We start from the raw sequence: 26,082 nt of genomic DNA, 5'->3' as shown, positions 1-26,082 counted from the left end.
TGCAGCACGTGAAAAACACGTTTGGGACTTTTATTTTAAATTGTTCTTGAATTCGAAATACATGAATCGTAATCCTGTATAGACCCGATTCTTTTCTGAATGTGCTTTACTGAACTTTAAACATAAATTTAATCAATGTTGTAAAAACCTCAACAGTTTACACACCTGACATGATTTAAAACTGCACGTTGCTTGTAGAAACATTGGAATTCGGTGTAGAGTCGGACACAAACACCGGATGGTGCAGCAGAATTCAGGTTTCGGTATCGATTCATCATGAACTACTCGTACATCTGGCGGATTGAAGAATCATTTCGGGATCCGACTCCAGGTTCTTTGCCACGCCTCTTCATATCCCTGAGAAACTGGACCCGATTTACTAAAAGTGATGAACACAGATAGCCCTGTGGTTGTAATAGTGATTTTAGATAGAAACCCAGGCGTTGTTGGACAGCTTTATATTCCTGTCAGAGTTCCAGAGAGTTCCGTGTTAGCTGGTTAGTTACAGAAGTTTGCTCAATCTGCGACCTTCCTAACTAGCTAGCTTTGCTAACGTCAAACTTTTTAGTCTTTTTTTGTTTGTTTGTGGTTTGGTTGTGATAAGTTTTTTTATTTTTTATTTTATCTGCGGGCTGTTATGAAGAACAAACCAGGAAACGTGTTTTATAGTTAGTTGTGCGTCTGTAATATCAAATGCGTGTAGGTTTTCCAGACATGTCAGTTAAGTAAATAAATACCAAACTAGTTTAGGCTAGGTCGCTAATGCTAGCAGAGTTGTATTAGCTAGCAAATCTGGTAATATCATTTGTAGACTCGAGACTGTACTTTTTGAAGGAGTCTAAATATTACCCGCTGGGGTAGTTAGGCGGCGCTGATCATGTAGTATCGTCTCATTCCTTTTTTTGTTTATTTATCATAATCGACTGAACTGTTGTCAACAAAATGTCACTGGAAGACTATGAGCGGCATTACGCGTCTCTCTCGGACTCGGTATGCGAGTCGGTGAGCGGCGGCGCCCCGGCCCCGGGCCTGTTGAGCGGAGAGGAGGAGAAGCTCCACTACATCCCCATCAGGGTGCTGGGCAAAGGCGCTTTCGGAGAAGCCACGTTATACAGACGCACAGAGGTAGGCTTCAATACTTTAACATACACTGATAAGCCATAACAATATAATCACCTGCCTAATATTGATTGGGTCTCCCGTTTTTGCCCCCAAACCAGTGGTGCACTGTGAGTTCTGACTTCTTTCTACCACAACCACCAATAACCTCTTCCTTAATTCGATCTGCCTCCCTTTCCCATGTGGATCAGTAAGCCCTGGCCACCCACGATCCTGTCACCAGTTTACTGGTTTTCCTTTCTTGGACAACTCACAGTCCTGATCACTGCACACCAGGAACATCCCACAAAAGCTGCAGTTTTGGACTTGCTCTGACCCACTTGTCTAACCATTACAATTTAGCCCTTGTCTAGGGGGCATTTAAATTCTTACGCTTTTGCTCCTAACACATCAAATTTAGGAAAAAAGGTTTGCTTGCTGCTTATATATCCCACTAACTTCCAGCCACCATTGTAACGTGATATTGAAAATGTAGCTACTGTGAGGAGGGCCAAATTGTAATGGCTAAATAACGGGGTCAGAGCAACTCCAAAACTGCAGCACTTGTGGGATGTTCCCATGCTGCAGTGGTCCGGACCTACAAAAAGGAAAACCGGTGAACTGGAGACAGGGTCAGAAGAGATACTGTAGGTCAAATTAAGAAAAAGGTAAATCATTACTGTTTGGGTAGCAAAAGGGGGAAAGGGAGGACTTACTCAGTATTAGGTGGGTGGTCATAATGTTATGGCTGATCAGTGTATTTTGACCATATGTGTATGAATAAAAATAAAAAATAAAGTTGCATTTGGTAAAAAAATTTTTGTCCATTAGATTCATGTTGCGTCTTAAACTATTAACACAGATTCCATCCTTCAATACTTTTTTTTTTTATTCTTTGCCCTGGAGTTATTCAGTTTGTTAATGTCCAGACCATCTTCAGTTTTCTCACACAAGTCACAAATACCAAACATGGAACAAGAAACCCTGTGTCTAGTCTTCTTCTCAAGAATGTTCTTTGTCCTTTACAGTTATGGACAGCAATATGGTAGTATATCCTGATAAAAAAAAACATTTAAGTAAAAAATATTAGATATTTTTGTTTTAATTTTACATTTTATAATTTCTTGGGAAAACAGACTATACTTTTACTTCATGATGTCACTGAACAATTTTTTTTTTGTTTTTCCAAATAACATGCTCTCTAGATCATGTACAGTAAGTACTTTTATACAGTCTATACTGTATACAGTAGCAGCTTGTTAAGCTCAGTTACTACTTTTATGTTTATTTGCTACGAATCGCTGCAGATTCAAAACCATTCAAAACCGTAGCTTGCCTTGCCACAGACAAGCTCAGAGGTCATTTTTTATGGCAAATCAATAAAGCAGTAAGGGCAGAGCTGATGTAAAATGCAAACAATTAAAGGAGCTGAAAATCGGACAATTTTTGGTATAGTGTGGACAAAGATAATGATGATCAACTAAAAATGGGAGTCTACAGATTCCTTCAGAAAGACGTGACAACTGGTCAAGTGCTATGGGTAATATTCTATATACGTTACATGGAATCTTCTGACATAAAATCATTAATCCTTCTGTTTGTTTACACTGATCAGCCATAATATTAACATCACCACCAGGTGAATTAAATAACATTCATATACCAGAGGGTCCGAGTTTGATTTCCTCCTTGGGCTTGTGTGCTTGGAGTTCCCTTATGCTTAGTGGGTTTCCTCCGGTTACTGCAGTTTTTTCCCACAGTCCAAATACATTCCATACAAACCAGTCTTATCCATGGAGGCCCCACCCTGCATCCCACAGTAACCGAATGATCCACCGATGATGTGCCAGACATCACATCACTCTCTGAGGGGCCAGAGCCACTCCAGTGGCACATGGGAAACCCAAAACCTGGGCTTTTATGTTAATGGTTTGAAAGTTATGGCTGAGTGTACTTATGGGTGGTACTTATTTTAATTAAAGGTCACTTACCAGTAATACCATTCTGGTGCTATGATTGATTACAGAGGGCCTTGAATGACCATCAGTATGCTTTAGAAACTTGCGGTGGGCCTGCAACAGACATACTGATCATAAAAAGCAAAAGCGCAACCCCTATTTTTTAAGCATGTTGAAAAAATTTCAACCTACTGACTCAAAAATTCCCTACTGACAAGCTGCTGATAAGCCACAGTCTTGTGTGTGTGTGTGTATATGTATGACTGCCCAAGACTTATCATGATTCACAAATTTGTTTTGATCTGTACCAAAAGTTGCGGAAGTGGTAAATGGGATTTAACAGCAGTTCATAAGGGCATTTTTGGCATGGTTTTTCCTAAACACGTTTTTTTTTTCAACCGTCTCTTAATTGAGGAAAAAAAATTATTCTTTTTAGTCATGAATTGTTATGATTCTTTAGAATCATTAAGTGTGCAATTCTGTCTTTATGCAATGTCAGATTAATGTGTCTCATGCCTTACGTTTGTGACCATGCAGCTCTATGTCACCTTCAACACCACAGATGATCGACATCATCTCAAACTTGTACATTGTTTAAAAAAAACAACACACAAACATGTAAAGCACATGAATATGTCATCACTGTGACTTTTCATTTACGTTTAGGATAATTCCTTGGTGGTTTGGAAGGAGGTTGAGCTTACGGGCCTTTCAGATAAAAAGCGCAGAGATGTCATGAACGAAATCAGCATCCTGTCCATTCTCCAACATAACAACATCATCGCGTATTACAATCACTTCATGGACAAGAACAGCTTGCTGATAGAGCTGGAATACTGCAATGGTCAGAAAAAGTATTTATTTATATTCATATTTGAAGTTTTTTTATATGAACTTGTAACATCTGAAACATGTTTTTTTCCCCAGGTGGAAATCTGTATGATAAAATTAACCAGCGGAGAGGTCATCTCTTTGCACAGGAGGTATTATTTCAAAACTGTTCATATTGACAACGGGTTTATAAATGGGTAACTTTTTTTTTTTTTTTGTGACATTAAGCTTTTGATTATCTTTTCAGGATGTTATATGGTATCTCTTCCAAATAGCATCAGCTGTGGCTCATATTCATAAAGCTGGTGTTCTGCATAGGTAGGAATATTACATGTATGTCTGGTACACTTCTGCTGGCTTTTTTAATTTTAATTAAATCTTAAACAATACTGTGATTTTAAAATAACATTATATACTTTTCTTGCTCACCTTCTTCAAGGGACATAAAAACATTAAATATTTTCCTCACCAAGACGAACTTAATAAAGCTAGGAGACTATGGTTTGGCCAAGAAGCTGGATTCTGAGTATTCAATGGCAGAAACAGTGAGTGAATACAGCTAGGATTTTGAATATATATTTATTTTTCCTTTTCTATCTAATCTAAATAACATGTAATTTATCCTTAATCCACATTTATCTCTGTAGCTCAGGCATGACAACATTGACCTAATTTGCTATTCACTTCACAGATACTGCTACAGTATATCCTATAGATTGTTGCAATCTGTAATTTGTCCTTCAGTGTGTAGGCACTCCTTACTACATGTCACCGGAGCTTTGTCAAGGGGTCAAGTACAACTTTAAATCAGACATCTGGGCCATGGGCTGTGTTCTATATGAGATGTTGACGCTCACCAGGACCTTTGACGCAACGGTATTTATTACAAAAAAAAAACACTGTCTTTGAGAATACCTTACTTTTGTTGTTAAACTTAGCACTGGCTGTTTGGCCTAGGATTGCTTATTGCCCATTTTATCTCCAGAACCCTCTGAACCTGTGTGTGAAGATCGTCCAGGGCAACTTTACTATGGAGATGAACTCAGATGTTTATTCAGCAGATCTCATAAAGATAGTCTATGAATGCTTAGATCAGGTGAGCAGATCGAAGTAGTTTTTTTTTGTTGTTTTTTTCCCCTTTTCCTCTTTTTGTTCCCTCTTTTTCTAATGTAAAGCTGTAATTACTTTACACAATAATTTGTGTTATCAGAGTTATAAGCAGCGTTGGGGGATGTTACTTTTTATAGTAACTAATTATATTACAAAATTACTGTCTTTAAAAAGTAATCAGTTACATTACAGCATTACTTACTGATAAAAGTAACTAGTTAGAGTACTTTTCCATTGCAGAAACTGAAAACTCCTTTGTGATTCCTTATGCATGTTGTTTTAGTCAAGACCTTTATAATTATAAATAATTATAATAGGGGTATACTAATACCCCTATTTTACCTGCGCGGTTGTGCGCAGTAGCCATAAGTACGGTTCATCATGATTCACCGTGAGTTTTGGCGCTGTGTTTAGGTTTCCATCTTTTCGCGCGTCGTCCTCCCATTGTCAAACTGCCTAGGTGAGATAGGGGTATAACAGCAGGAATACCAGAGATTGGGGGGGCAGGGCTTGTACAATGACTTTCTCACACACACACACACACACACACACACACACAAACGGATTGAGAATGACTGCTGTCTGGCTTACGGATTACATAAATTGTCTAAATAACAAATTTAATTTTTGAAAAAGTAACTAAATAACTGAGTAATTAAATGGCAGACCTATCGCGTTAGATTACTCGTTACATCAAAAAAGTTACTTTGTAACGCGTTACACCCAACACTGGTTAAAAGTATGTAGTTTGGCAGTACAAAATAATGCAAATGGAGATGCTAACAAATGTAAGTCGCTCTGGATAAGAGCGCCTGCCAAATGCCCAAATGTAAATGTAACAAAAGACTGTAACTCAGCATACATACATGTAAATAAATGCATATACATTTGTGTTTTAGGATCCAGAGAAGAGACCTAGTGCTGATGAGATTCTTGACCTGCCCATTATCTCCTGTGATAAACAGTAAGTGTCAAACTATAAGGATTTAAAAAGCATGGTTCATAAAGAATGCGTATAGTAAGGAGTAAACTTTCTGTTACATTAAAAAAAAAAAAAAATTATATGCTGTGTGTGTGATAGTGTTGCTGTGTTGTTGATGTTTTAGCTTACATTTCTGTGTAAATGTCTGGGGTACACTTTTTTTTTAACATATATTTTTTTTAGTAATAAAAAGTAATAATTTTTCTGGAAGAAATATCAGATTGACCAAAATGCTTGGTAAAATTTACAAGGCAAGATTTTTATAAAACTGTATTTTCAACTGCCATGAGTGTTTTTTAAATCTTTTTCCCCCTAGATGGTGTTATATTTTGCAGAGTCTTCCCCTCTTTTTCCTTATTCCTTATATAGTAATTCTTCCTATGGCTTTTATTACCCCAGATTTTTCCAAAACATGCTAATGGCTAAGACGTAGTAGACTCTGGAACAGGATTAGTTCTTTATATACCTCTTTATCTGTGAATAAACCAGTACATTCAGACAGTCTGTGTGTGTCTGTCTCTCCCTCTCCGGGGTGGCGTGTCAGAGCCCGCCCGTGCGCTTTTTGAAGCATAGTCAAGTCATGCCAAATATTGATCATAGGTTAGTGCTGTTTTTTTGTTTGTGTTTTTTTGCCGAATATTTCTAAAATTTTTTTATTAGCTTTACAGCATTTGTTCACATGTACCTCAGACTTTTGCACAGTGTTGTATATCGTCCAGTCAAGTGCTTCGACCACTTGTGAACCACATGCTTTGTGAACCACTTTAACTGTTGCAGTTGTAAAGTCCAGGGTCTCACTTTGGTTTTTCTTTCTGTTTACTTCCCCCCTTCCAAAAAAAAATAAAGCTTTATTTTAGGACAAAAAATCTAACACTGTTTTAAAACATTGTCGATGCTTGCAGGAAGTTGGAGACACGTGTGGCTGCATTGAATTCAGCAATTAAAAAGCCCAGGTAGGTGTAACAATAAATGCTTTTTCATTTAGTATGCTTTTACAAGTCTGGGATTAATTCATTATGTGTGTGTGTGTATATATGTGTGTGTGTATATATATGTATATATGTGTGTGTGTATATATATGTATATATGTGTGTGTGTATATATATGTATATGTGTGTGTGTATATATATATATATATATATATATTTGTATATAAAATATAATTCAGTATTTGTTTTAGGTTGAGCACCGTGTCAGACACGCCAGTTGCTGTAGTAACAACCCGTTCCAGAGAGGTGTATTTCTGGGGAGGAGGGAAGTTTACTCCTCAGAAACTGGATGTGTTTAAGGGTGGCACTAGTGCTCAGCAAGTGTGTGCAGGGGAGACACATTTCGCTGTGGTTACTGTGGAGAAAGAGCTTTACACCTGGGCTGTAAGAATAAAAATTAATATTCTGTACATAATTGTCATAATCAGTGTTTTTTTTTTTTTTGGATACTAAAAAAATAATGCAGATAATTTAATCTCCAAGTATTTTGAAATGTAATTGTTTTCTTTAAAGACTTATGTAATTTGCCTAATTATTAACAACCTTGATTTAAAAAACTCACACACCTATTTATACACTATGGGCAATTTGGGAACGCCAGTTAACCTAACCTAAATGTCTTTGGACTGTGGGAGGAAACCGGAGTACCCGGAGGAAACCCACCAAGCACAGGGAGAACATGCGAACTCCATGCACACAGAGACGGGAATCGAGCCTGGCCGGGAATCGAACCTGACCCTGGAGGTGCAAGGCGACAGTGCTTATCACTACACCACCGTGCCGCTGTTTCTTTTACTGTATGGGGAAAAAAAAACCTTAATAGCGAAAGCTGCTTAATTTTTTAAGTGGGCAGGGTTCTGAATCTGATGGTTGTACTTGGTATAGATTTGTAAATCGACGTCATGTAGAGGTTGCTTGCCTTTAGCTTTTGGCATGGCTTTGAGACATTTCAGGTGGACAAGCATTTACTTTGTATAACCGAAGCATGTTATTTTATATGGCTGAAACATGTGTATTTTCCTGCGTAGAGTGTTCAAGGTGGCGCCAAAATGGTGGGCCAGCTCGGGCATGGGGATCAGGCCTCATACCGACAACCTCGCAAAGTGGAACGTTTGCAGGGAAAAGCCATCAAGCAGGTGTCCTGTGGGGCAGACTTTACTGCCTGTGTAACTGGTAAGTGAAGAATAAAAGCTTATTGACTCTGTTAAAGGTACGTTAGGTTTAAGTAAAGTAATCAAACATTACTGATTTGTTTCAGTAGATTTTTTTTTTGCTTTGTTTATAAAACCAGTTTGTTTATGTTTATGAATGTGTGCTTTGATCTTTCCTACCAGATGAGGACCAAATGTACATGTTTGGCTCAGACTATTATGGCTGTATAGGTGTGGAGAATGAGAAGGGTATGGAAGTTCTAGAGCCGGTTCTGTTGGAGTTCTTTCAGGAACGACCAGTGCGACAGGTATCTTGTGGCGATAACCATGTGGTAGTGCTGACACACAGTGGACATATCTATTCCTGGGGCTGTGGAGAACATGGTGAGCACTAGATATGTTCACAGTACCAGAAAAGTTAAAGATTGCGGTATTGGTTTTTAAATAACGTGTTTTATTAACATGAGATTATGTTCTTATGGGCAGGTAGACTTGGCCTGGACTGCGAGGATGACTTTGCCTCTCCTATGCTAGTAAGTATCTATAGTTTATTTGTATAAGTCCAGCATACATTTCTAGTAAATATTTACATTGCATCATGCAGTCTGTGCTGAACTGTTTTATGTTGCATATAGTTAATTGTGTAGTTGCACACTGGTACACATGAATATACAGTAGCATGGGTGTGTTCCTCATGTCCACTGTAATTATTTCATTTGATTGAGTCTTATTTATTTTATTGACAATTCAAATACAACATTAAGCACAACATTTATCACAGTAACAAATGGAGGGCAGGTAGCCTTCAATTTCTGTAACTTGCCTATATTATATGTGTGATGTGCAGGTTGAAGTACCAAAGGGTGCCTGTATTGACTCAGTGTGCTGTGGGAACGATGGAACATTTTTCCTTACAGAGTCTGGAAAAGTCTTGGCCTGTGGAAATAATGAATTTAACAAGCTAGGTCTCAATCAAGGCATTACTGGTATTAAGAACCACCTTGGGGAGGTATGAATCTCATGAAGGGCTCACACTGAAGCAATTTCTTGTGTGTTTTAGTGTACATTTCTTTAACCCTCAGAATGTCTAAGAACATCTAATTCTGTCATTTAGGGTTGTCAGGACATACCATTCACGACAACTCTGACTTTGGTAAAGCTGCTTGCCCGCTTTAGGATCCAAATCATCGCTCTTGGAAAGACTCATACAGCAGCCATTGATGGTAGAGCATTTATTAAAATTTTAAAAGTATTTTGGTATTACAAAATAACTCATTAGGTATTACAGAATCACTCATTTGTGACAGAACTATTAGAAATATTCATTGTCTTTTTTTGTCTATCTAACTGTAGAACGGGGACGTTTGATGACATTTGGCTGCAATAAATTTGGCCAGCTTGGTGTAAAGGACTTCAAAAAACATCAAGGTGTTCAACTGCTTTTAGGACCCTTTGGGGGAAAAGTTGTCTCCAAGGTTTCCTGTGGAGATGGCTTCACGATTGCTACCACAGAGGGTAAGCAAGGAGCATATTAATGAAAAGAGGCAAAAAGGAAATGTAGAGAAAGTATACTAAAATTAAATGAACGCATGTACACTATTAACAGCTATTATTTTTTTCCTTTCAGATAATCAGATCTTTGCCTGGGGAAATGCAGGAAATGGACGTTTAGGTATGCCTGCTGATCGAGGATTTGGCTCCGAGGTTTGCCCTGCTCTTCCTCGTCCCATATTTGGTTCTCTACATCACGTGCCTGACTTGTCCTGCAGGGGTTGGCACACAATCATTATCATGGGTAATTAGCTCACCTTTTACTCCACAAAACTAGGGCTGCAGATTTTACACATTTCTTTTTAAATGACAACATTAAAAAAATTTTATTAACAATTTATGATATGATATATTTTATGTTAGTTCAAGTTTGATTTAAATATTTCAAGTGGTACAATCCCGACATTTTAGTTATGTGACACAGATTGATTTAGCTCAGATTGTTTAAACAAACAGTCTTTCTTCATTTAAAAATAAGGTCACTAAAAATACAGTGTGCGCTCTTTTGTGGTGCACAAGTTAAGAGACAGATGTGCTACACAAAATAAACATGAATCTACTACTGCTTAAATAATATCACTATTACTGACCAAAATCTTTGGTAATAAAATATAAGTAGTTTAAATTTTAAGTAGGGTTCAGCATTTTTTTTTAAACAAATTTTTATGCTTCTTACAGAAAAGCTCCTTAACTCCAAAACAATCCGTTCAAACAGTAGTGGAGTGTCTATTGGAAGTGGTAAGAAATTTTATATTTTGGTGTTATATTTTTGTTTACATACTTGCAGTTCCATATAAATTGAGTGCTTAATTTACCTCGTGTTGATCTGTAGTCTGATGGGGATTTGTTTTAAATTGAATTCTGCTTTTTTTAATGTAAATATTGTTAGGAATAGGTCAGAGCCCCAGCTCTTCTATGGACTTGGATATATATGCGTCAGACTCTGAGATGCGAGAGGGTATTATGGGAGGTACAGTGGAGGTTGACCTGGAGGAGAGAGGTCCTGAGACTCCATCAATGGTATCAATGGAGAGCAAGACCAATGAGAGTTCTTGTCCATCTTGGTTGCAGAAGGTATACACTACCTGCTACTTTAGTAAAGTACTTCTCCAGAACAGCTAGCCTCCCTGAAGATGCCTAGAGTTCACTTCTGATCTTCCCTCATCAGGAGCTGCAGGATGCTGAATTCATTCCCATGCCTGGTGGCCCGTTGACTTCATCCTACACAAAAAGTGACACACTCCCATATGAGGAGCTGGAAGAACTGAAGGCAGCAGCGGCAGCTGCTGCTAGTGGAAATGACTGCATGGTACGGGTTTAAAAAAAAAAAAAATTATTGAGGATTCTTAGGTTTTTGAGTGTGTTTAAAAACACAATCAATTTTCATTGTAACATTGTTCATGTATGCTGTTTATGTTTCCAGCAAACAGCATGGGTAGACTATGAGAACATAAATGGCTTGGACTCTGGACCTTGTAAGAAAAATAACTTGCCACAACAACAATCTGCACAACAGACTTGCTGCCAAGCGAGCAGTGAGTTGGCACAGGTAAGAATTTCACAGAGACATAAGAATAGACAACTTGAGCACTGCTTTGTTTTTAACATTTGTCCACTACTAATTGTATATTAATGAATGTTTTGAATGAATATATTGAAGTCATGACAACAAATATGGAATTAGGTACTTAAAAAAAAAGTGTTAAATAACCCTAAATGTTTTATGTTTTTGATTATTTAAATTAGCCACCTTTTGCTTTAATGGAAGCTTGGCACAATCTTGACATTCTCTCAATGTGCCTCATGTGGTAGTCACCTGGAATATGGTTTTCCAACAATCTTGAAGGATTTTCCAAAGTTGTTGTGTACTTGTTGGCTGCTTTTTATTCACTTACCATTTTATCTTCTCCCGAATCATCAGTTGGATTTAGATTGGGCGATAGGTGTGTTTTGGGCCAGTGTCTTGTTGGAAAATAAATGATGGTCCCACTAAGTGCAAACCAGATAGGATGGCATGTCACTGTGGTAACCATGCTAATTAAGTGTGCCCTCAGTTTTGACCAGGTCATCAACAGTGTCACAGCAAAGCATCCCCACACCCTTAAACCTCCTCCATGCTTCACAGGAACCATCTGTTCATCCACTCTACGTCTAGCAATGACATTGCGGTTAGAACCAAATGTCTGCATCCAACAGTGGATGTTGATGCCTGCCACTTGAACTCCAATTAGCTTTTATGTGGCCTCTACTCTGGAGATGCTGTAAATCTGCAGTTTGTAAGGCTGGTCATTCTTTTTTTTATTTTTTTTATTTAGTCCTGTCCAATTCTTTTTTCCCTGATTTTCTCCCCAATCTAGTCGTGGCCAATTACTCCCCGTCACTAGGAGGCTCCCACACCGATCAAGGCTACTACAACCACTCAGTCGGGAGGACGAAAGCTATCCCGTGTTTCCTCCGAACCACGTGACGCGAGCCAACCGCATCTTTTCGAACTGCTCGCTCACGCACCGTTAGGGGCGGAGTAACACACTTGGAGGAAAGTGCTAGCCGCTCCTTCCGTGTGCGCGAGCTCACAGACGCCCCTGATTGGCTGTAGAGCCGTGATTAATGTGGGAGCACAAGTACTTCTCATCCCTCCCCCCTGAGAGAGCTCGGCCAATCAGCTCTCTCTGTGCCTCCGGCTGTGAAAGGAAAACAGCATCACCCGGGGTTCGAACCAGCGATCTCCGGATGATAGGGCGAGCGCTTTACCACTGCGCTACTCGGAGGCAGGCTGGTCATTCTAATAAACTTATTCTCAGGGGTAGCACTTGGTCATTCTTTACTGGGACAGTCCTCACGAGAACCTGATTCATCATAGAGTTTGATGGTTTTGACTACTGTATTGGAGATAAATTCTTAAAAATCTTTTTCGCCTTGACTGACCTTTATTTTTGTTAAGTAATGATTGAATAACTTCTGTCTTTACTGAGTTTTTCTTACCATACTATGGATGTGTACAGTAGTTTTATTAGCACTAAATGGGGCTATGGACATTGTACCCGCCCTTCCTCCGCACAAGACAACTGATGGTCCAAAGCACATTCAGAAGACAAGAGATATCACAAAATAGCTCTTGACAAGGGACACATATGAATTGAAAGCCCTTCCAGGAAACTACCTTGTGAATCTGATGAGAATGACATGATTGTGCCAAGCTGCCATCAAAGCTAAATGTAGCTATTTTGAACAATCTAAACTATAAAACGTATTCTGTTTTTAAAAAATATATAAAATATATTCATATTCTTTTATTGTTTGGATGTCTTCAGTATTAATGTGCTCTGTTAAAAATAATAAAAATAAAGAAAATCATTGAAGGAGATGTCTAAACTTTTGACTGGTACTGTAGCTGCAATTGAACGGTCAGAGTCACATGTCTGAAAGTTTATAAGTAGCAACCTTCCTGTTTAAAAAAAAATAATAATAATAATGGATATTGCTTGGATACAAATAAGTACCAAAAAAGACTAGGCTTAAGGTGGAGGCTTTCCCCATTGACACGACTGATGACAAGTTTTACTGGGGTAATACCAAACAAATCCAAGAAGAGCATTAGACATTTGTGTCATGACTTTACATGATATTACTTTTTTTTAATATATATATATTACATACTTGGTTTACAATTAACCGTTATCTGTTGTAGCTCAAAGAAACTGTGAAAAATCATGAGGCAACAATTCAACTGTTACAGAAACGGGTGAGTAGCTATTTGTTTCTATATCTGCATGGAAATCAGTAGCTTGAATCATCTTCTGTTGAAGTGTTTGCTATACCTGGTTCATATTTCAGTCTGTGCATTTTGTTATACTCAAGGACGTCATGCACGTCAGTTCTCGCACATAATTTTAATTTGTGTGCACTATGTGGCAGGAAATTAATAACAAATAAAAAGTAGTGGATGTAGTAATGCTAGGGGATATTAATTTTTTTAAATTTGGGGGACAGGTTTAAATTTTCTCCAAAGAAAGACGAGTCCAAGGTGAATGCTTAGGATATCGCACACCTCAGCACTTTTCGCACGTGATTGGTAGTACCTGGGGATTTGTAATAATTGCAGAAATTTGTCTGCTATCTTAATCTTGTGAGGGAATTTTGATGTAAAAATTACTGACAAGTTACCCACCATATTTCTTCAAACACCAAGGTCCTGGTAGAGGTCATTTCTAAATCACACGAGTTCCTCAGGTAATAGTAATCCTGTGTGAATAGTGCTAGAAACTAGGAGACTATAGGATTTGTAGATGTGTCTGTTATCCCATTTATGCACTGGAGATTATGTCCATTAGGAATATTGTTTTAAACACCCATATATTTATCAATTGTCAGTATAACGACCAGCTCGAGGAGAATGAAAGACTGAGAAAAGCCATTAATGACCTCAAAGGAAGTGCTGATCATTGTGACAAGAGCAACCACCATGGGAGTCCACCTGATGATAAAGAAGAATGAGGGAGAGAATGAGACAACACATGGACTTAACATGGTATAACAAAGTGCAGTAAAAGATCTTCTCTGAACTGAAACCCAAGTGAGTAGCTGATTGGGAAAGATTTTACTCAGTTGTACCTGAGTATTACTACCATCACAGCTTGAGGGAAATGACTGTGCTTTACCATGTATTTTTGCTGCCTCTGGTAATAATCAAGGATTATTCTCTTCTTGTATCAGTACAAAGTTATATTAGTTGTCCACAGCATTCCTGCTGCATTATGGCTGTGTTTACCTGCATGTCAGGCAATAGTGTATGTTTTTCTTCTTGAACCATGATCTGGAATAATTATGGTTCAATTATGGTTCAGTACTGCTTAAGATCTTTTAAAATGCCTATTTGGATGATGAATGCTATTGCCAAGCCAGCACCTGGCGAGCTTTAAGCAAGTTTACATGTGGGGTCTTTATTTTCAGTATTGAGTTCAACGCATCTTTTTCTTTCCCCCCTCACAGGAAAAAAAATGCAAAGACATTTCCTTCAGTTGTATATTGTGGGGCCTTTAGATATGCCAAACCCATCATATGTATTTTCTTGTGTGTGTGTCTCTTTACATACTTTATTTGGAAGAGTTTTGGAAACCTGCCACCAGTAAAAGATTTTTATTTTTGAATGTACTGTTATATGCAAATATGTATAAAAGGTTTTGCGCATATCATCCAGCCATCTGTGATGAGGAATGTACTACTGATTTTCAGACTATGTATACTTGTCTCCCTCTTGTGGTTGCAGTGTGTATTTTGTGTAATTCAGGAGGCACTAATGAAAGATGCCCTAGTCTTGGATGTTCTTTAGGTTTCTAAATCTGGGTGAATCTTGGGCTGCTTCTTCACCATCTTTTTAATTGCTCCTACTTGTTTTTGTTTCTTATACCTTTAGTAGTAAGGAGAAGAGAAATTAGCAATGGAAGAGTATAGAGTGAACATGTTAACCAACTGAGGTGTCCTTGTTTGCTGAAACAACTTTGCTATTAAAGCAACTTATTAATGATGTTTTACAGAGCATACTGAATCTTCATATACACGGCCTGGAAACCGGGCACATTGTAGTTGTTTAAGGTTTTTTTTTTTTTTTTTTCCCTACAGAACTTTTAGTGCTTTATGTTATTGTATAGTATAATTGAATTTAAGTTTATGGGAGAGGTGGAGCATTTAAAGGTGCAATAGTTGATTTCCCCACGTACTCCCTACAAATAATCTGGAAAGTATATGAAAGCATAATCAAAAACTTTGGATTAAGTTATGGACTCAGCCATTGAGAAATCCTGTCTTAAAAAACCAACTTCCAGCCAGGGATGCTTGCTTGTGTTTTTTGCATACACTGTAGATCCAGATGGGAAAAGGTTTCTGGATCTTATTCACCTACGTAACTGTTAAAGATCTAATCTTAAACAATAAGACTATTCTTACTTGATGCCATTAAAAAAAAAAATTCTGCATACATCACATGGTATCAAACACGAGTTTGACCAAGTAAGCATCAGTATGCTTCTGTTTTACAAGCCGAATTAAAAAACTTGATGTGTCTGTGGCAGGCTTTGATTGATTTCTGGGCCACAAGCTAAAGAATGTATTATTGAGGAGCCGGTGAGACTCAGTTACGGTGTTGTGGAATGCCCTCTGTTCCACCTATTTTTTTTCCTGACTTGCTGCTGCATTGTTACTGTCTAAAGGAAAGCAGAAGCCAAAACCAGTTATCTGATCTTTTTTGTGGTGGGCTGTGGTGGGCTGGCAACAACACCCCCCCCGCCAATTGTGGCATTTAGCTTTTTTATTATATTAGAATACATTTATTATATCCCCTTTCAGTCCACCTGTTCTGATGCAATATTTTGTTATAATTAATTTGTGAGCTCTTCTAGGTTTTAATGGGTTTGTGTGTGGGTTACTCTTGTTACAGCTCAACCAGGTCATTAAATAATTTTTGGATAGATCCTTTGTCTTTATGTATTACAAAATCCTGTAGGTAACATTATTACAGAATAATTATCAAAATGTTCTTGCCAAAAGTGGGTGTAATTGTACATGCACTTTCCCGAACACACCAAATTCTCTGCTTTTTAAAATTTCAGTGAAACCAAGGATGTTTTTATGTATTTGTGTGTATATTGCATAATTTTATTTTTGTATTTTGTTTTCGTTATGACCATATCTCACTGTGCTCCATTTATTAACAATGGATAGCAAATTGCCCACATCTTCAGTGCAAAATGTAAGCAGTAGCATGCGAATTAAAATAAATAATACTTTTTTGCAAGATGAGACGAATTAATAAATTGTAACTTAATTAACAAGCGAGGTCTTGATATATACGAGTAGTATGCATACGTTTTGTCTGCTGAGCATCACGTGATCACACTTGCCATGCTCAGTCTTAGTGTGCCACTCGTATAGTTAACATCAGTATGCAAATGTACTGTTTTTATTATAACATTGTGACCATGTGTGTGCGTAAAGCAAAAGCAAGTGTTATTAGAGAGGTTTCTTGTTAAAGATCCAGTTTCCAGAACCTCTCTGTCAAAGAGCAGTGATTCCGTTAGTGTATGTGTGCGTCATTAGAGAGGTTTCTTGTTAAAAAAGTTTCCAGACAGAGCAGTGTTTCCGTTAGTGTGTTTTTGTGTGCGTGTAAGTCATTGTACACAGTAGCCTCCTCCTCCTCTCTCGTTGTACTTCAGATTCACACACAAACACTGCTCTGTCGGGATGCTTTAAAGGTGGAGTGCAGGATAATTTTTATTTTTACTTTACATTTTGTATTAATTATTTTTATATGAATATTTTTGGGTTGTGGAACGAATTATGAGAGTTTCCATTATTTCTTATGGGGAAATTTGTGGTTTGATATACAAGCCTACTTCCGGAACGAATTAGGCTCGCAATCCAAGGTTTACCTGAGTGTGTGGGTGTGTGTATATATAATATAGCAATTTAGTGCCTTTTTACCTTCTAAAGCTGCATATGCTGACTTATGATGGTATATAATGTTTCTGCTTTCTATATTCCTATATTTTATTGAGATTTTCATGTTTTTAAAAAACAGTGCTTTTCTATATTGAAATGTTTTCACCAAAGATTTTATGGCTGATGTCTGTTGTGGGTGTACTGAAGTGTTTTCCAATATATAACTGCACAAACATACTGTAAGTGAGAATTGCATGCATTGTTTTAATAAAAGTACTTGAGTTTTAATGATGTGTCCCCAATCACATGATCCTTTTTATATTTATTTACTTTATATTAGTACATATTGAGTAGTTAGCTTTTATTGTTTGTCATCAGACAAATACAAAATCAATTATATAATTACTTCAGATTTGCTTTGGATATTTTACAGATGTTTTTTTTTCATCTGCATTGTTTTACAGTTTATTTTTATGGGCAGTGGACATTCATTGTTTTTCTAAAAAAAAAAGAAGCAAAAGCTATATATTTTTTTCAAATAAGACATGACTATTAGAGATTGGGGGGGGGGTCGATTCAGTTATGAATTGTGATGATTTTATGTGCTGATTCACGTATCACCACACTGCCTCCAAATTGACTTTTAAATGAATCATTACATTTATAATAGGCATGCACCGGTCACTCAGCCTGTGACCGGAAATTGCCTTTTTCAGCCATTGATAATCAGATACTATTCACAGAACTATTCACACATGGGCATCACATGTGGTAGGAGTCTATTCTTTGCTAAATTTGTTTAAAGTTAAATGTTAAACTTTTGTATTCAAAGTTAGTTTGAATACAAAAGTTTAACATTGTATAGTTTAAATGCTGCACTTGTATTTTAAGTAAGAATTTTTTTATAAGAAGTGAACTACATTTATCTGCTGATGTTCAGTTTTTTTTTTTTTTTTAAGGTCTTAAAGTGATTCTCATCCCTATTCACTAGAGATGGGGGAAATTTTATTCAGGTATGAACTGAGATTTTGTTTTGTTTAAATGCTGCACTCAGTTTTTAAGTAAGAAATCTAATGTTTTAAGAAACAGGCTACATTAAAATAATAATTAACTATTTTAAAGGTTTCAAATTGTAAAAGTTATTGAATCAGCATCTAGGTCTCGTGATATTGTATCAGCTGGGGTGTCCTATTACTATTCTGTATGCGATCACATTTAATGGTGCTGTACTGACACTTCGGGATGTGCCTCTTAGCTTGGCCGGAAGTGAAACATCTGGAGCAGTGGGGACAGGTTACATAATCTGAATATAGATCTGTGTTTGGCTGAAAGCCCCTTGGTGCTTGATGTAAGTCGCAAATCAAATCCTCATGTTTCAGACGCCAGCTGCTCTTCTTGGGCTAAGGACACAAGAAATGTATTCTGATGTAAACTAGACAGTATCATATTAAAACAGCCGAAATTATTTAATGATTTACATGTGCTGAAAACCCAACCAGAATCATAAATTGCTTTTGTATATTTTTATTTCCTCTGTCCCTTTGCTCCTCACTTTTCAGCTTGTCTGCAGATCGACTTATTATTTAAATTCTATTTAATCTTTCTTAGTCTTCCTGTTCCTTTTTCTAGGTTCTCTATAAACATATTTCCTTGTGTATTTCTGTTGTTAGCCGGATCTCATCTTCATAAAGTCAATTCATTAGTTCATGGACATTAGGTCAGCTGCTGTATATATTTTTTGTAATTTAAAATAAGTATTTCGATTTTCAGATGGCTGCTTTTCTTTCCTTTTATTTAAATTTCTACACAAAAACCTTGAGCTCTTAGGATGTAAAACTACGAAAACCACAATCAGACTAGTTAACCATCCGATTCGATCGTTAAAGTAGAGATGGATTTGTTGATGCGAGTTGCTTAGAGACAAGACGACCTGCATGACGTAATAGGTTCTGTGAGCTGACCCGGAAGTAAGAATCTCTGCTGACTCTGAGTGACGGAGGTTTTCTGCTGCTCATGAGTAAAACATTACTGATTCCGAGGCAGTCTTTATATTTATTGCTCTGGAAGGAGCATGTCTGTTCCGGAAAGCTCGTTATGTTAAAGGTTTAAGCGGGCTAAGCGTCTTTAACTAGACTTACTTTAATGCTGTTGAGTTAACAGGTTTAGAGGAGTTTAATTTCTTTAGACATTTATTTTCCAGACCGTAAGCATGTCCACAGAGGAGCTGCTCTCAGTAGATTATGAAGTGCATGGGAGAGTCCAGGGGGTGTTTTTTCGAAAGTATACTCAGGTAAGGTTATTCTGTGTTGAATTTATACAAACTAATAACTATAAAACATAACAAATATAACGTCACGTCGGCCATTCAAAATTACCGTATTTTCCAGACTATAAATCGCACTTTTTAGTCATTTGGCTGGCCGTGCGTCTTCTTCTTCTTCTTGATGTTTACCTGCAGCTGGCAAGTATGTTGCATTACCGCCACCTTCTGGTCGGTATGGCTCTCTCTTTCAGTTTAAATCTTCTATTCTTGTCCCATCATTCTCAATTATTTTTTAAATTTTGTATTATTTTATATGAATATTTAATTAAATATTTATGAGACTTGTACACAAATGGAACTTATTTAAAAAAGAAAAAAGTCCTAATAATCCGGTGCGACACATAGTCCAGAAAATATGGTGTAGTGGCTAGCACTGTGACCTCACACATTCAGGGTCAAGGGTTCGTGTCTCTCTTTTGTGGCTGTGTCTGTGAAGATATGCAGGTAGGCTACTTGGTATATCCACATTTGCCCTTAGTGTGCCGTGTGATGGACTGGCACCCGGTCCAGGATGTACACGCATCTTGTGCCTGTGTCCCCTGGGATTGGCTCCAGGCCTCCCACAGCCCTCATATACAGGACAAATGGTGTATGAATGAGTGAGATTGATGTGTAATATGTGTATATTTTCAGTCTGAAGGGAAGAAGTTGGGTTTGGTTGGTTGGGTGAAGAACACTCCAGCTGGAACGGTAGAGGGTCAGCTCCAAGGTCCAGCGTCTAATGTCCGACAGATGCAGGAATGGCTCAGAAGCACTGGCAGTCCAAAGTCACGGATCGTAAAGGCAGATTTCAGTAATGAGAAGATAATCAAGAACGTGGACTTCAAGGATTTCAAAGTTGTCCGCTAATAAGTTAATTTTAGTTTAAATGAATGGACTGGTGATATGAATTCTAATTTTATATAAAGATATTTAAAATAAGCTATTTGCCTGTTACACTGAAAATAATGTTGCACTCCAGTGAGGGATAGGCTGTACCCAACACCCAATGTATCGTAATAAATGATACAAATAACAATGCACTTGCTTTTGATGTGATCGTTGCACACACCTGTTATTTGGTATGCGCACCACATGGGTAGTTTTTAAAAAGTTGTGTCAGTCAGTTTTTAATCATTTAAAAGTAGATGTATGACAGACCATTGGGATTCAGTAAGCTCATGTGTTTACACTCAGTGCTTGTTCACTATTTTGGAAATTTTGCCATTTTTCATTAATGCGGTCACACAATTAATTATTCCAACAAGGTGTAATAGTCAATTCCCTCACTTACATCTGCAAATAATCAGAGAGAATGGGAAGGTAAGCGTGGGAGCGTTCACACCTTAAAGAGCAGATGCAGGAGGAGACAGGAAGATAACACGTTAATATCAGATCTATGAGGGAGAGAGCAAGAGAATAGAAATAACTCCTTTATATATAAAATAATTCTAACAGTTATTAACTCACGTAAAATTGGTCATTCAATGATGAATGACGATGGATAAAACAAAGATAAGTCTTACTTGATGGCGTTAAAAAAATCTGTATACAGTATTCAAAATAATAGCAGTGTGTAAAAGCTCCATATCCATACAATAACTTCATTTAAATCACAAAATGCATTGGACACCCTGCACATTCTATTCTGAATCAAAACATGAAGAAAATGTGCTAAATGGATTATTTTAATGTAAGTAAAGAAAAACAAATATTAGTCTGTTCAAAAAAAATAGCAGTGTCATCATTCATCTTTATAAAGTGATGAATTTACCATTTAAACAAAAATGCTTGATGTTTAATCTTTCTTGTGCATCTTTGAACTAATATTTAATTGTATAACCATGCTTTCTGAGAACTGCTTCACATCTGTGACAATTATACTACACGCCACAATTCCTCTGCATTTCTTGGTTTTGCCTCAGAAACAGCATTTTAATGTCAGCCCACAACTTTTCTATTGGATTAGGGTCTGGGGATTGGGCTGGACACTCCATAACGTCAATCTTGTTGGTCTGGAACCAAGATGCTGCTTGCTTACTGGTGTGTTTGGGGTTGTTGTCTTGTTGAAACAACCATTTCAAGGGCATTTCCTCTTTGGCATAAGGCAACGTGACCTCTTTAAGTATTCTGATGTAAATTGATCCCTGAAATGTGATAAATAGGCCCAACACCATGGTACGAGAAGCATCCCCATATCATGATGCTTGTGTCTCCATGCTTCACTGTCTTCACAGTGTACTGTGGCTTGAATTTAGTGTTTGGGGGTCACCTGACAAACTGTCTGCGGCCTCTAGACTCAAAAAGGACAATCTTGCTTTCATCAGTCCACAAAATATTGCACCATTTCTCTTTAGGCCAGTCAATGTGTTCTTTTGCGAACTGTAACCTCTTCAGCACGTCTTTTTTTTCAACAATGGGACTTTGCGGGGGCTTCTTGCTGATAGCTTGACTTCACATAGCCGCCTTCTAATAGTAACAGTACTAAAAGGTAACTTTAGATGTTCTTTGAGTCAATTTTGTTATTCCTCGATCCATTCGAATGGTAGTTTTCCGTTTTCTTCCACGTCTTCCTGGTTTTGGTCTCCATTTTAAAGCTTAAAAATGATTTGGTATGATTTTATTTATTTATTTATTTGATTTGATTTAAATTTGAATTTATTTTAGCAGAGAAGCCTATCATTTTCTGCACTTCTTTGTATGTTCTTCCATCTCTAATCAACTTTTGTATTAAAGTACGCTGTTTATATGAACAATGTCTGGACAACACATTTTACTTTGATTTTTAGAGAGAGAAATGCACAGGACAACCTTTTCTGCATTTATCCTTAAATAAGGAGAACTTGTTTGACACCTGTTTTTCAGAGAAATAATTTACCTTTCTAATTGAACTCCACATTGCTATTTTTTTAAACAGACTAATATTTGTTTTGTTTTTTTCACTTATATTAAACTAATAATAATTATAATAAATTTGTCCGTTGTTAATACTTATTAATAATAAGTAATTAGCACATTTTTCTTTATGTTCTTTAAGTTATTATATGGATATGGAGCTTTACTCACTTTTTTCAACACACTGCTATTATTTTGAGTTTGGTTTTTGCATGGTAGCGCATAAAAAATTTTTCAGTCTTGATTAATTTCTGGGCCACAAGCTGAAGAGTGTATTATTGAGGAGTCAGTGAGGCTCAGTTAAAGTGTTGTCAAACGTCGACTCTTCCTGACTTGCTGCTGCCTTGTTACTTTTTAAAGAATCTGACATTTAGATTTTTTCTTATTATATAAAGTTTTAAAATTCATTTAATAAATACATTATTAAATTATATAAAATATTATGTTTATTAAATTCAATTTCCTCCCAGTCCACCTGTTCCTTATGCTATATTTGGTTATAATTAATTTGTGAGCTCTGCTAGTTTTCAGTACCTTCGTATGTGGGTATTCTGTTACAGCTCAAGTAGGACATAAAATCATCTTTGAATACGTCCTTCTTCTTCTTCTCTTTTTTTCTTTGTCTGTCTTCTCCTTGTTGTTTAACGGCGGTTGGAATCCAGTAAGTGTCATTACCGTCAACCGTAGGTCTCACTCTTTCTTAGCTTCCCAGCCTCTTAAATATGATTTTCCAGTCCAGCCTTCCTTAAAAACCCCTAAAATGTTTCCCTCCCTGAACTTGCCTTGTTTTGCTCTGTCTCTGTGTCTCTGTGACTATAGATCTCACATCACATTCAAATGAACTTCCAGTCCAGGCTTCATTAAAAAAACATGCTCAATGCTCTCAATGCTCTCTTTCCTGATCAGTGACTCCCCATTCTTTCAACACTGACTTCTACTCTTGGAGCTGTGGCATATCTACCTACTCCTGAATAAATTTCCTGCATCAGAGCAATACATGCCCAACCGTCTTACTTTTATGGCAATCCTGAAAGAGTCAAGTGCTATTAATGATTGCTGTGTTCTCATTAATTCTCTATTAACCTGCTAATTAATACTTCCTCTTTTCATTTCCCCCCCTCCTTATCACATCTACTTTGGCCTGGAATACATCCTTCTTCTTCTTTATTGTTCTATAATCCTGCTGGGTTCCAACCGCTGTTAAAGTTACGTTACTGCCAACTGTAGGTCGAGTTTTCCATCATCTTCCTGGCCTCTTAAAGCCTTTTTTTCCAGATCTAATCTTTCTTCTTTCCTTCATCTTGTCTTGTTCTGTCTTGAACGTTTTGCTTCATTTATCCGATACTTTCACACATGCTTTCTTCTCAACACATTTCTCTTAGTTTCCTCGGCTACCCTGCCCTTTAAAGCCGACATTCCAGTCCAGTTTTCCTCAACAAACGAAACATTAAGCGCTTCCTTCCCTGATTAGTGACTCCCCATTCTAAAAGAAAATATTTCCATTCTATTCTCCCTATTTCTTTGACCTGTACCATCATATCTAGTCTCTCCTACATATATTTCCTGCACAAGAACAGTACATGCTCAACAGTCTCACCTTTATCCTTTAGCAGTTATTCAATATTGGTGCACTAATTCTTGAGCATTATTTAATTTGGTGTCGACATCGGCCCCAGAAGCACTGGTTATGGGCCATTTATTCTACGACCCCAATTCCGGGAAAGATGGAACGTTTAAAAATTTGAATAAAATGAAAATTAAAGACTTTCAATTTACATGAACTAATATTTTATTTATATAATAGAACATGGAGAACATAATGTGCTCATTTCATATTTGATGCTTGCTACAATTCTCAAAATAGTTGGGATGGGGGCCTGTTCTTTTCAAAATAGGTTGAAGTTGTCTGGACTTCAAGGTTATGAGTTTCTGGGGTTTTAATGTTGGAATTTGGGCCACTGTTGGCTGATATACTGTAGGTTTTCAGCTGCTGAAGAGTTTGTGATCATCTTAGACGTATTTTTCATTTAATATTGCGCCAAATCTTCTCTATAGGTGAAAGAACTGGACTGGAAGCAGGCCGATTCAGCACCCGGACTCTTTTATTATGAAGCCATGCTGTTGTAATAGCTGCAGTATGTGGTTTGCAATGTCCTGTTGAAATACACAAGGCGTTTCCTGATATAAACTTCATCTTAAACCTTTATATACCTTTCAGCATTCATAGCTATTCCAAAACACAAAACATGCAAGCTGCCCATACTGTATGCACTTATGCACCCCCATACCATTAGAGATGCTGGCTTTTGAACTGAAAAACTGATAACATGCAGGAAGATCTTCCTCCTCTTTAACCCGGAGGACATGGCATTTGTGATTTCCAACAAGATTGTCAAATTTGGACTTGTCTAACCAAAGAACACTTTTCCACATTGAAACCATTTTAAATTAGCCTTGGCCTACAGGACACAATGGAGCTTCTGGACCATATTCACATATAGCTTTCTTTTTGCATGGTAGAGCTTTAATTGGCAAGAGATTTCTCTAGTTTCTCTGAATCGTTTAATGATTTATGTACTTAAGATGATGATATTTGCAATTTAACATTGAGGAACATTGGTTTCCCCAAACATTTCACAGTCTTTTTACCCATCCGTCCACGGATTGGGGAGCATCTGCCCATTTTTACTTCTGAAAGATTCAGCCTTAGACAGCCCTTTTATAGCTAATCATGTTACAGACCTGTTGCTAGATGTTCTTCCAACTGAATCCAAAATTTCTTGCTTTTGCCCTTTGTTGCCCCCATCCCAACTTTTTTGAGACCTATAGCAGGCATCAAATTTGAAATAAGCTTATTTGGTGGATACAAATGTAAATTTTTATGTTGTCTATGTTCTATTGTGAATAAAATATTGGCTCATGATTTAAAAGTCTTTTATTTTTCATTTTATTAAAAGTTTTAAAACGTCCTAACTTTTTCGGAATTCGGGTTATATAAAATATGTACAGTATGGTTACTACGTTTACTAAGAAGAGGTTGTTAAAAGTCTTCATAATCAAAAAAGTCATAGTATATTACATCTTTATTCTGATTGGCCAGAAGATGTTCATATGAGTGTAAATGTACATGCACTTTCCGGACACACAATATTCTCTGCTTTTTATAAGTACAGTGAAACCAAGGAGATTATGTGTTTGTGTATGTGTATATTGCGTAAATAAATTTTTGTATTTATTTATTTTTTTCGTTATGGTCATTTTATATAAGTGGAGCCATAAAGTTAAAATTGCTCACTTATTCAGTCCAAAACCTAAGCTAAACCTATAGTCCTTTATTTTACTGAGATTTTCATATTTTGGAGATACATAATGAGTGCGTTTCTATATCAATGTGTTTTCACCAGAGATTTTAAGGCTGATGTCTGTTAGGTGGATTGAAGTGTTTTTCAATATGTAACTGCACAAACATAAGTGGGAATTGCATGCATTGTTTTAATGATGTGTACCCGACCACATTATACAGTATATGTATTTACTTTACTGTATATCAGTACATGTTGAGTAGTTAGACAACTATAACCCCAGACAATGACGTAACTACTTCAGATTTGTCTTTTGTTTACAAGTTTATTTTCATCTGCATTGTTTTACAGTATCATTAAGTTTTATACAGGCAGTGGTCATTCGTTTTTTTTGTTTTGTTTTGTAAAGAAATAAAAGATAATTTTTTAGGCATAAATAATAAATATGGTGGACAACAGAGATATGTGCTGATTAGTAA

The 26,082-nt window shown here is 37.0% G+C and overlaps 2 protein-coding genes across 4 annotated transcripts; both read left to right on the top strand.

Moving 5' to 3' along the window:
- Positions 1-296: 296 nt before the first annotated feature.
- Positions 297-15,946, top strand: LOC128535608 (serine/threonine-protein kinase Nek9). Its single transcript, XM_053509624.1, has 23 exons — positions 297-1,125; positions 3,723-3,900; positions 3,984-4,039; positions 4,135-4,205; positions 4,327-4,432; positions 4,632-4,763; positions 4,873-4,983; positions 5,897-5,961; positions 6,882-6,932; positions 7,160-7,352; positions 7,997-8,141; positions 8,303-8,503; positions 8,606-8,652; positions 8,967-9,128; positions 9,234-9,342; positions 9,473-9,634; positions 9,747-9,914; positions 10,349-10,408; positions 10,560-10,744; positions 10,839-10,979; positions 11,094-11,219; positions 13,359-13,412; positions 14,042-15,946. The coding sequence occupies exons 1-23, from the start codon at positions 943-945 to the stop codon at positions 14,162-14,164; spliced, it is 2,829 nt and encodes a 942-aa protein (XP_053365599.1). The 5' UTR covers positions 297-942; the 3' UTR covers positions 14,165-15,946.
- Positions 15,947-18,069: 2,123 nt separating this feature from the next.
- Positions 18,070-20,445, top strand: LOC128535611 (acylphosphatase-1-like). 3 transcript variants are annotated; one of them, XM_053509625.1, is made up of 3 exons: positions 18,070-18,117; positions 19,305-19,394; positions 20,061-20,445. In XM_053509625.1, the coding sequence occupies exons 2-3, from the start codon at positions 19,314-19,316 to the stop codon at positions 20,274-20,276; spliced, it is 297 nt and encodes a 98-aa protein (XP_053365600.1). In that variant the 5' UTR covers positions 18,070-18,117; positions 19,305-19,313; the 3' UTR covers positions 20,277-20,445. The 3 variants fall into 3 exon arrangements, with proteins under 3 accessions (XP_053365600.1, XP_053365601.1, XP_053365602.1); XM_053509626.1 differs by lacking the exon at positions 18,070-18,117 and adding an exon at positions 19,103-19,121; XM_053509627.1 differs by lacking the exon at positions 18,070-18,117 and adding an exon at positions 19,103-19,177.
- The last annotated feature ends 5,637 nt before the right edge of the window (positions 20,446-26,082 follow it).

This window comes from Clarias gariepinus, chromosome 13 (assembly GCF_024256425.1).
Source record: "Clarias gariepinus isolate MV-2021 ecotype Netherlands chromosome 13, CGAR_prim_01v2, whole genome shotgun sequence".
NCBI classification, from domain to species: Eukaryota; Metazoa; Chordata; class Actinopteri; order Siluriformes; family Clariidae; genus Clarias; species Clarias gariepinus.
Note: the sequence above shows the minus strand (reverse complement) of the source record. Positions and strands in the feature narration are given on the sequence as shown.

Coding starts and splice junctions, on each gene's coding strand:
- LOC128535611 (XM_053509627.1), top strand. CDS start 19,118: ATGAGTAAAACATTACTGATTCCGAGGCAGTCTTTATATTTATTGCTC. Junction 19,178..19,304: donor TATTGCTCTGGAAGGAGCAT/GTCTGTTCCGGA, acceptor TTTATTTTCCAG/ACCGTAAGCATGTCCACAGA. Junction 19,395..20,060: donor TTTTTCGAAAGTATACTCAG/GTAAGGTTATTC, acceptor GTATATTTTCAG/TCTGAAGGGAAGAAGTTGGG.
- LOC128535608 (XM_053509624.1), top strand. CDS start 943: ATGTCACTGGAAGACTATGAGCGGCATTACGCGTCTCTCTCGGACTCG. Junction 1,126..3,722: donor CGTTATACAGACGCACAGAG/GTAGGCTTCAAT, acceptor ATTTACGTTTAG/GATAATTCCTTGGTGGTTTG. Junction 7,353..7,996: donor AAGAGCTTTACACCTGGGCT/GTAAGAATAAAA, acceptor TTTCCTGCGTAG/AGTGTTCAAGGTGGCGCCAA.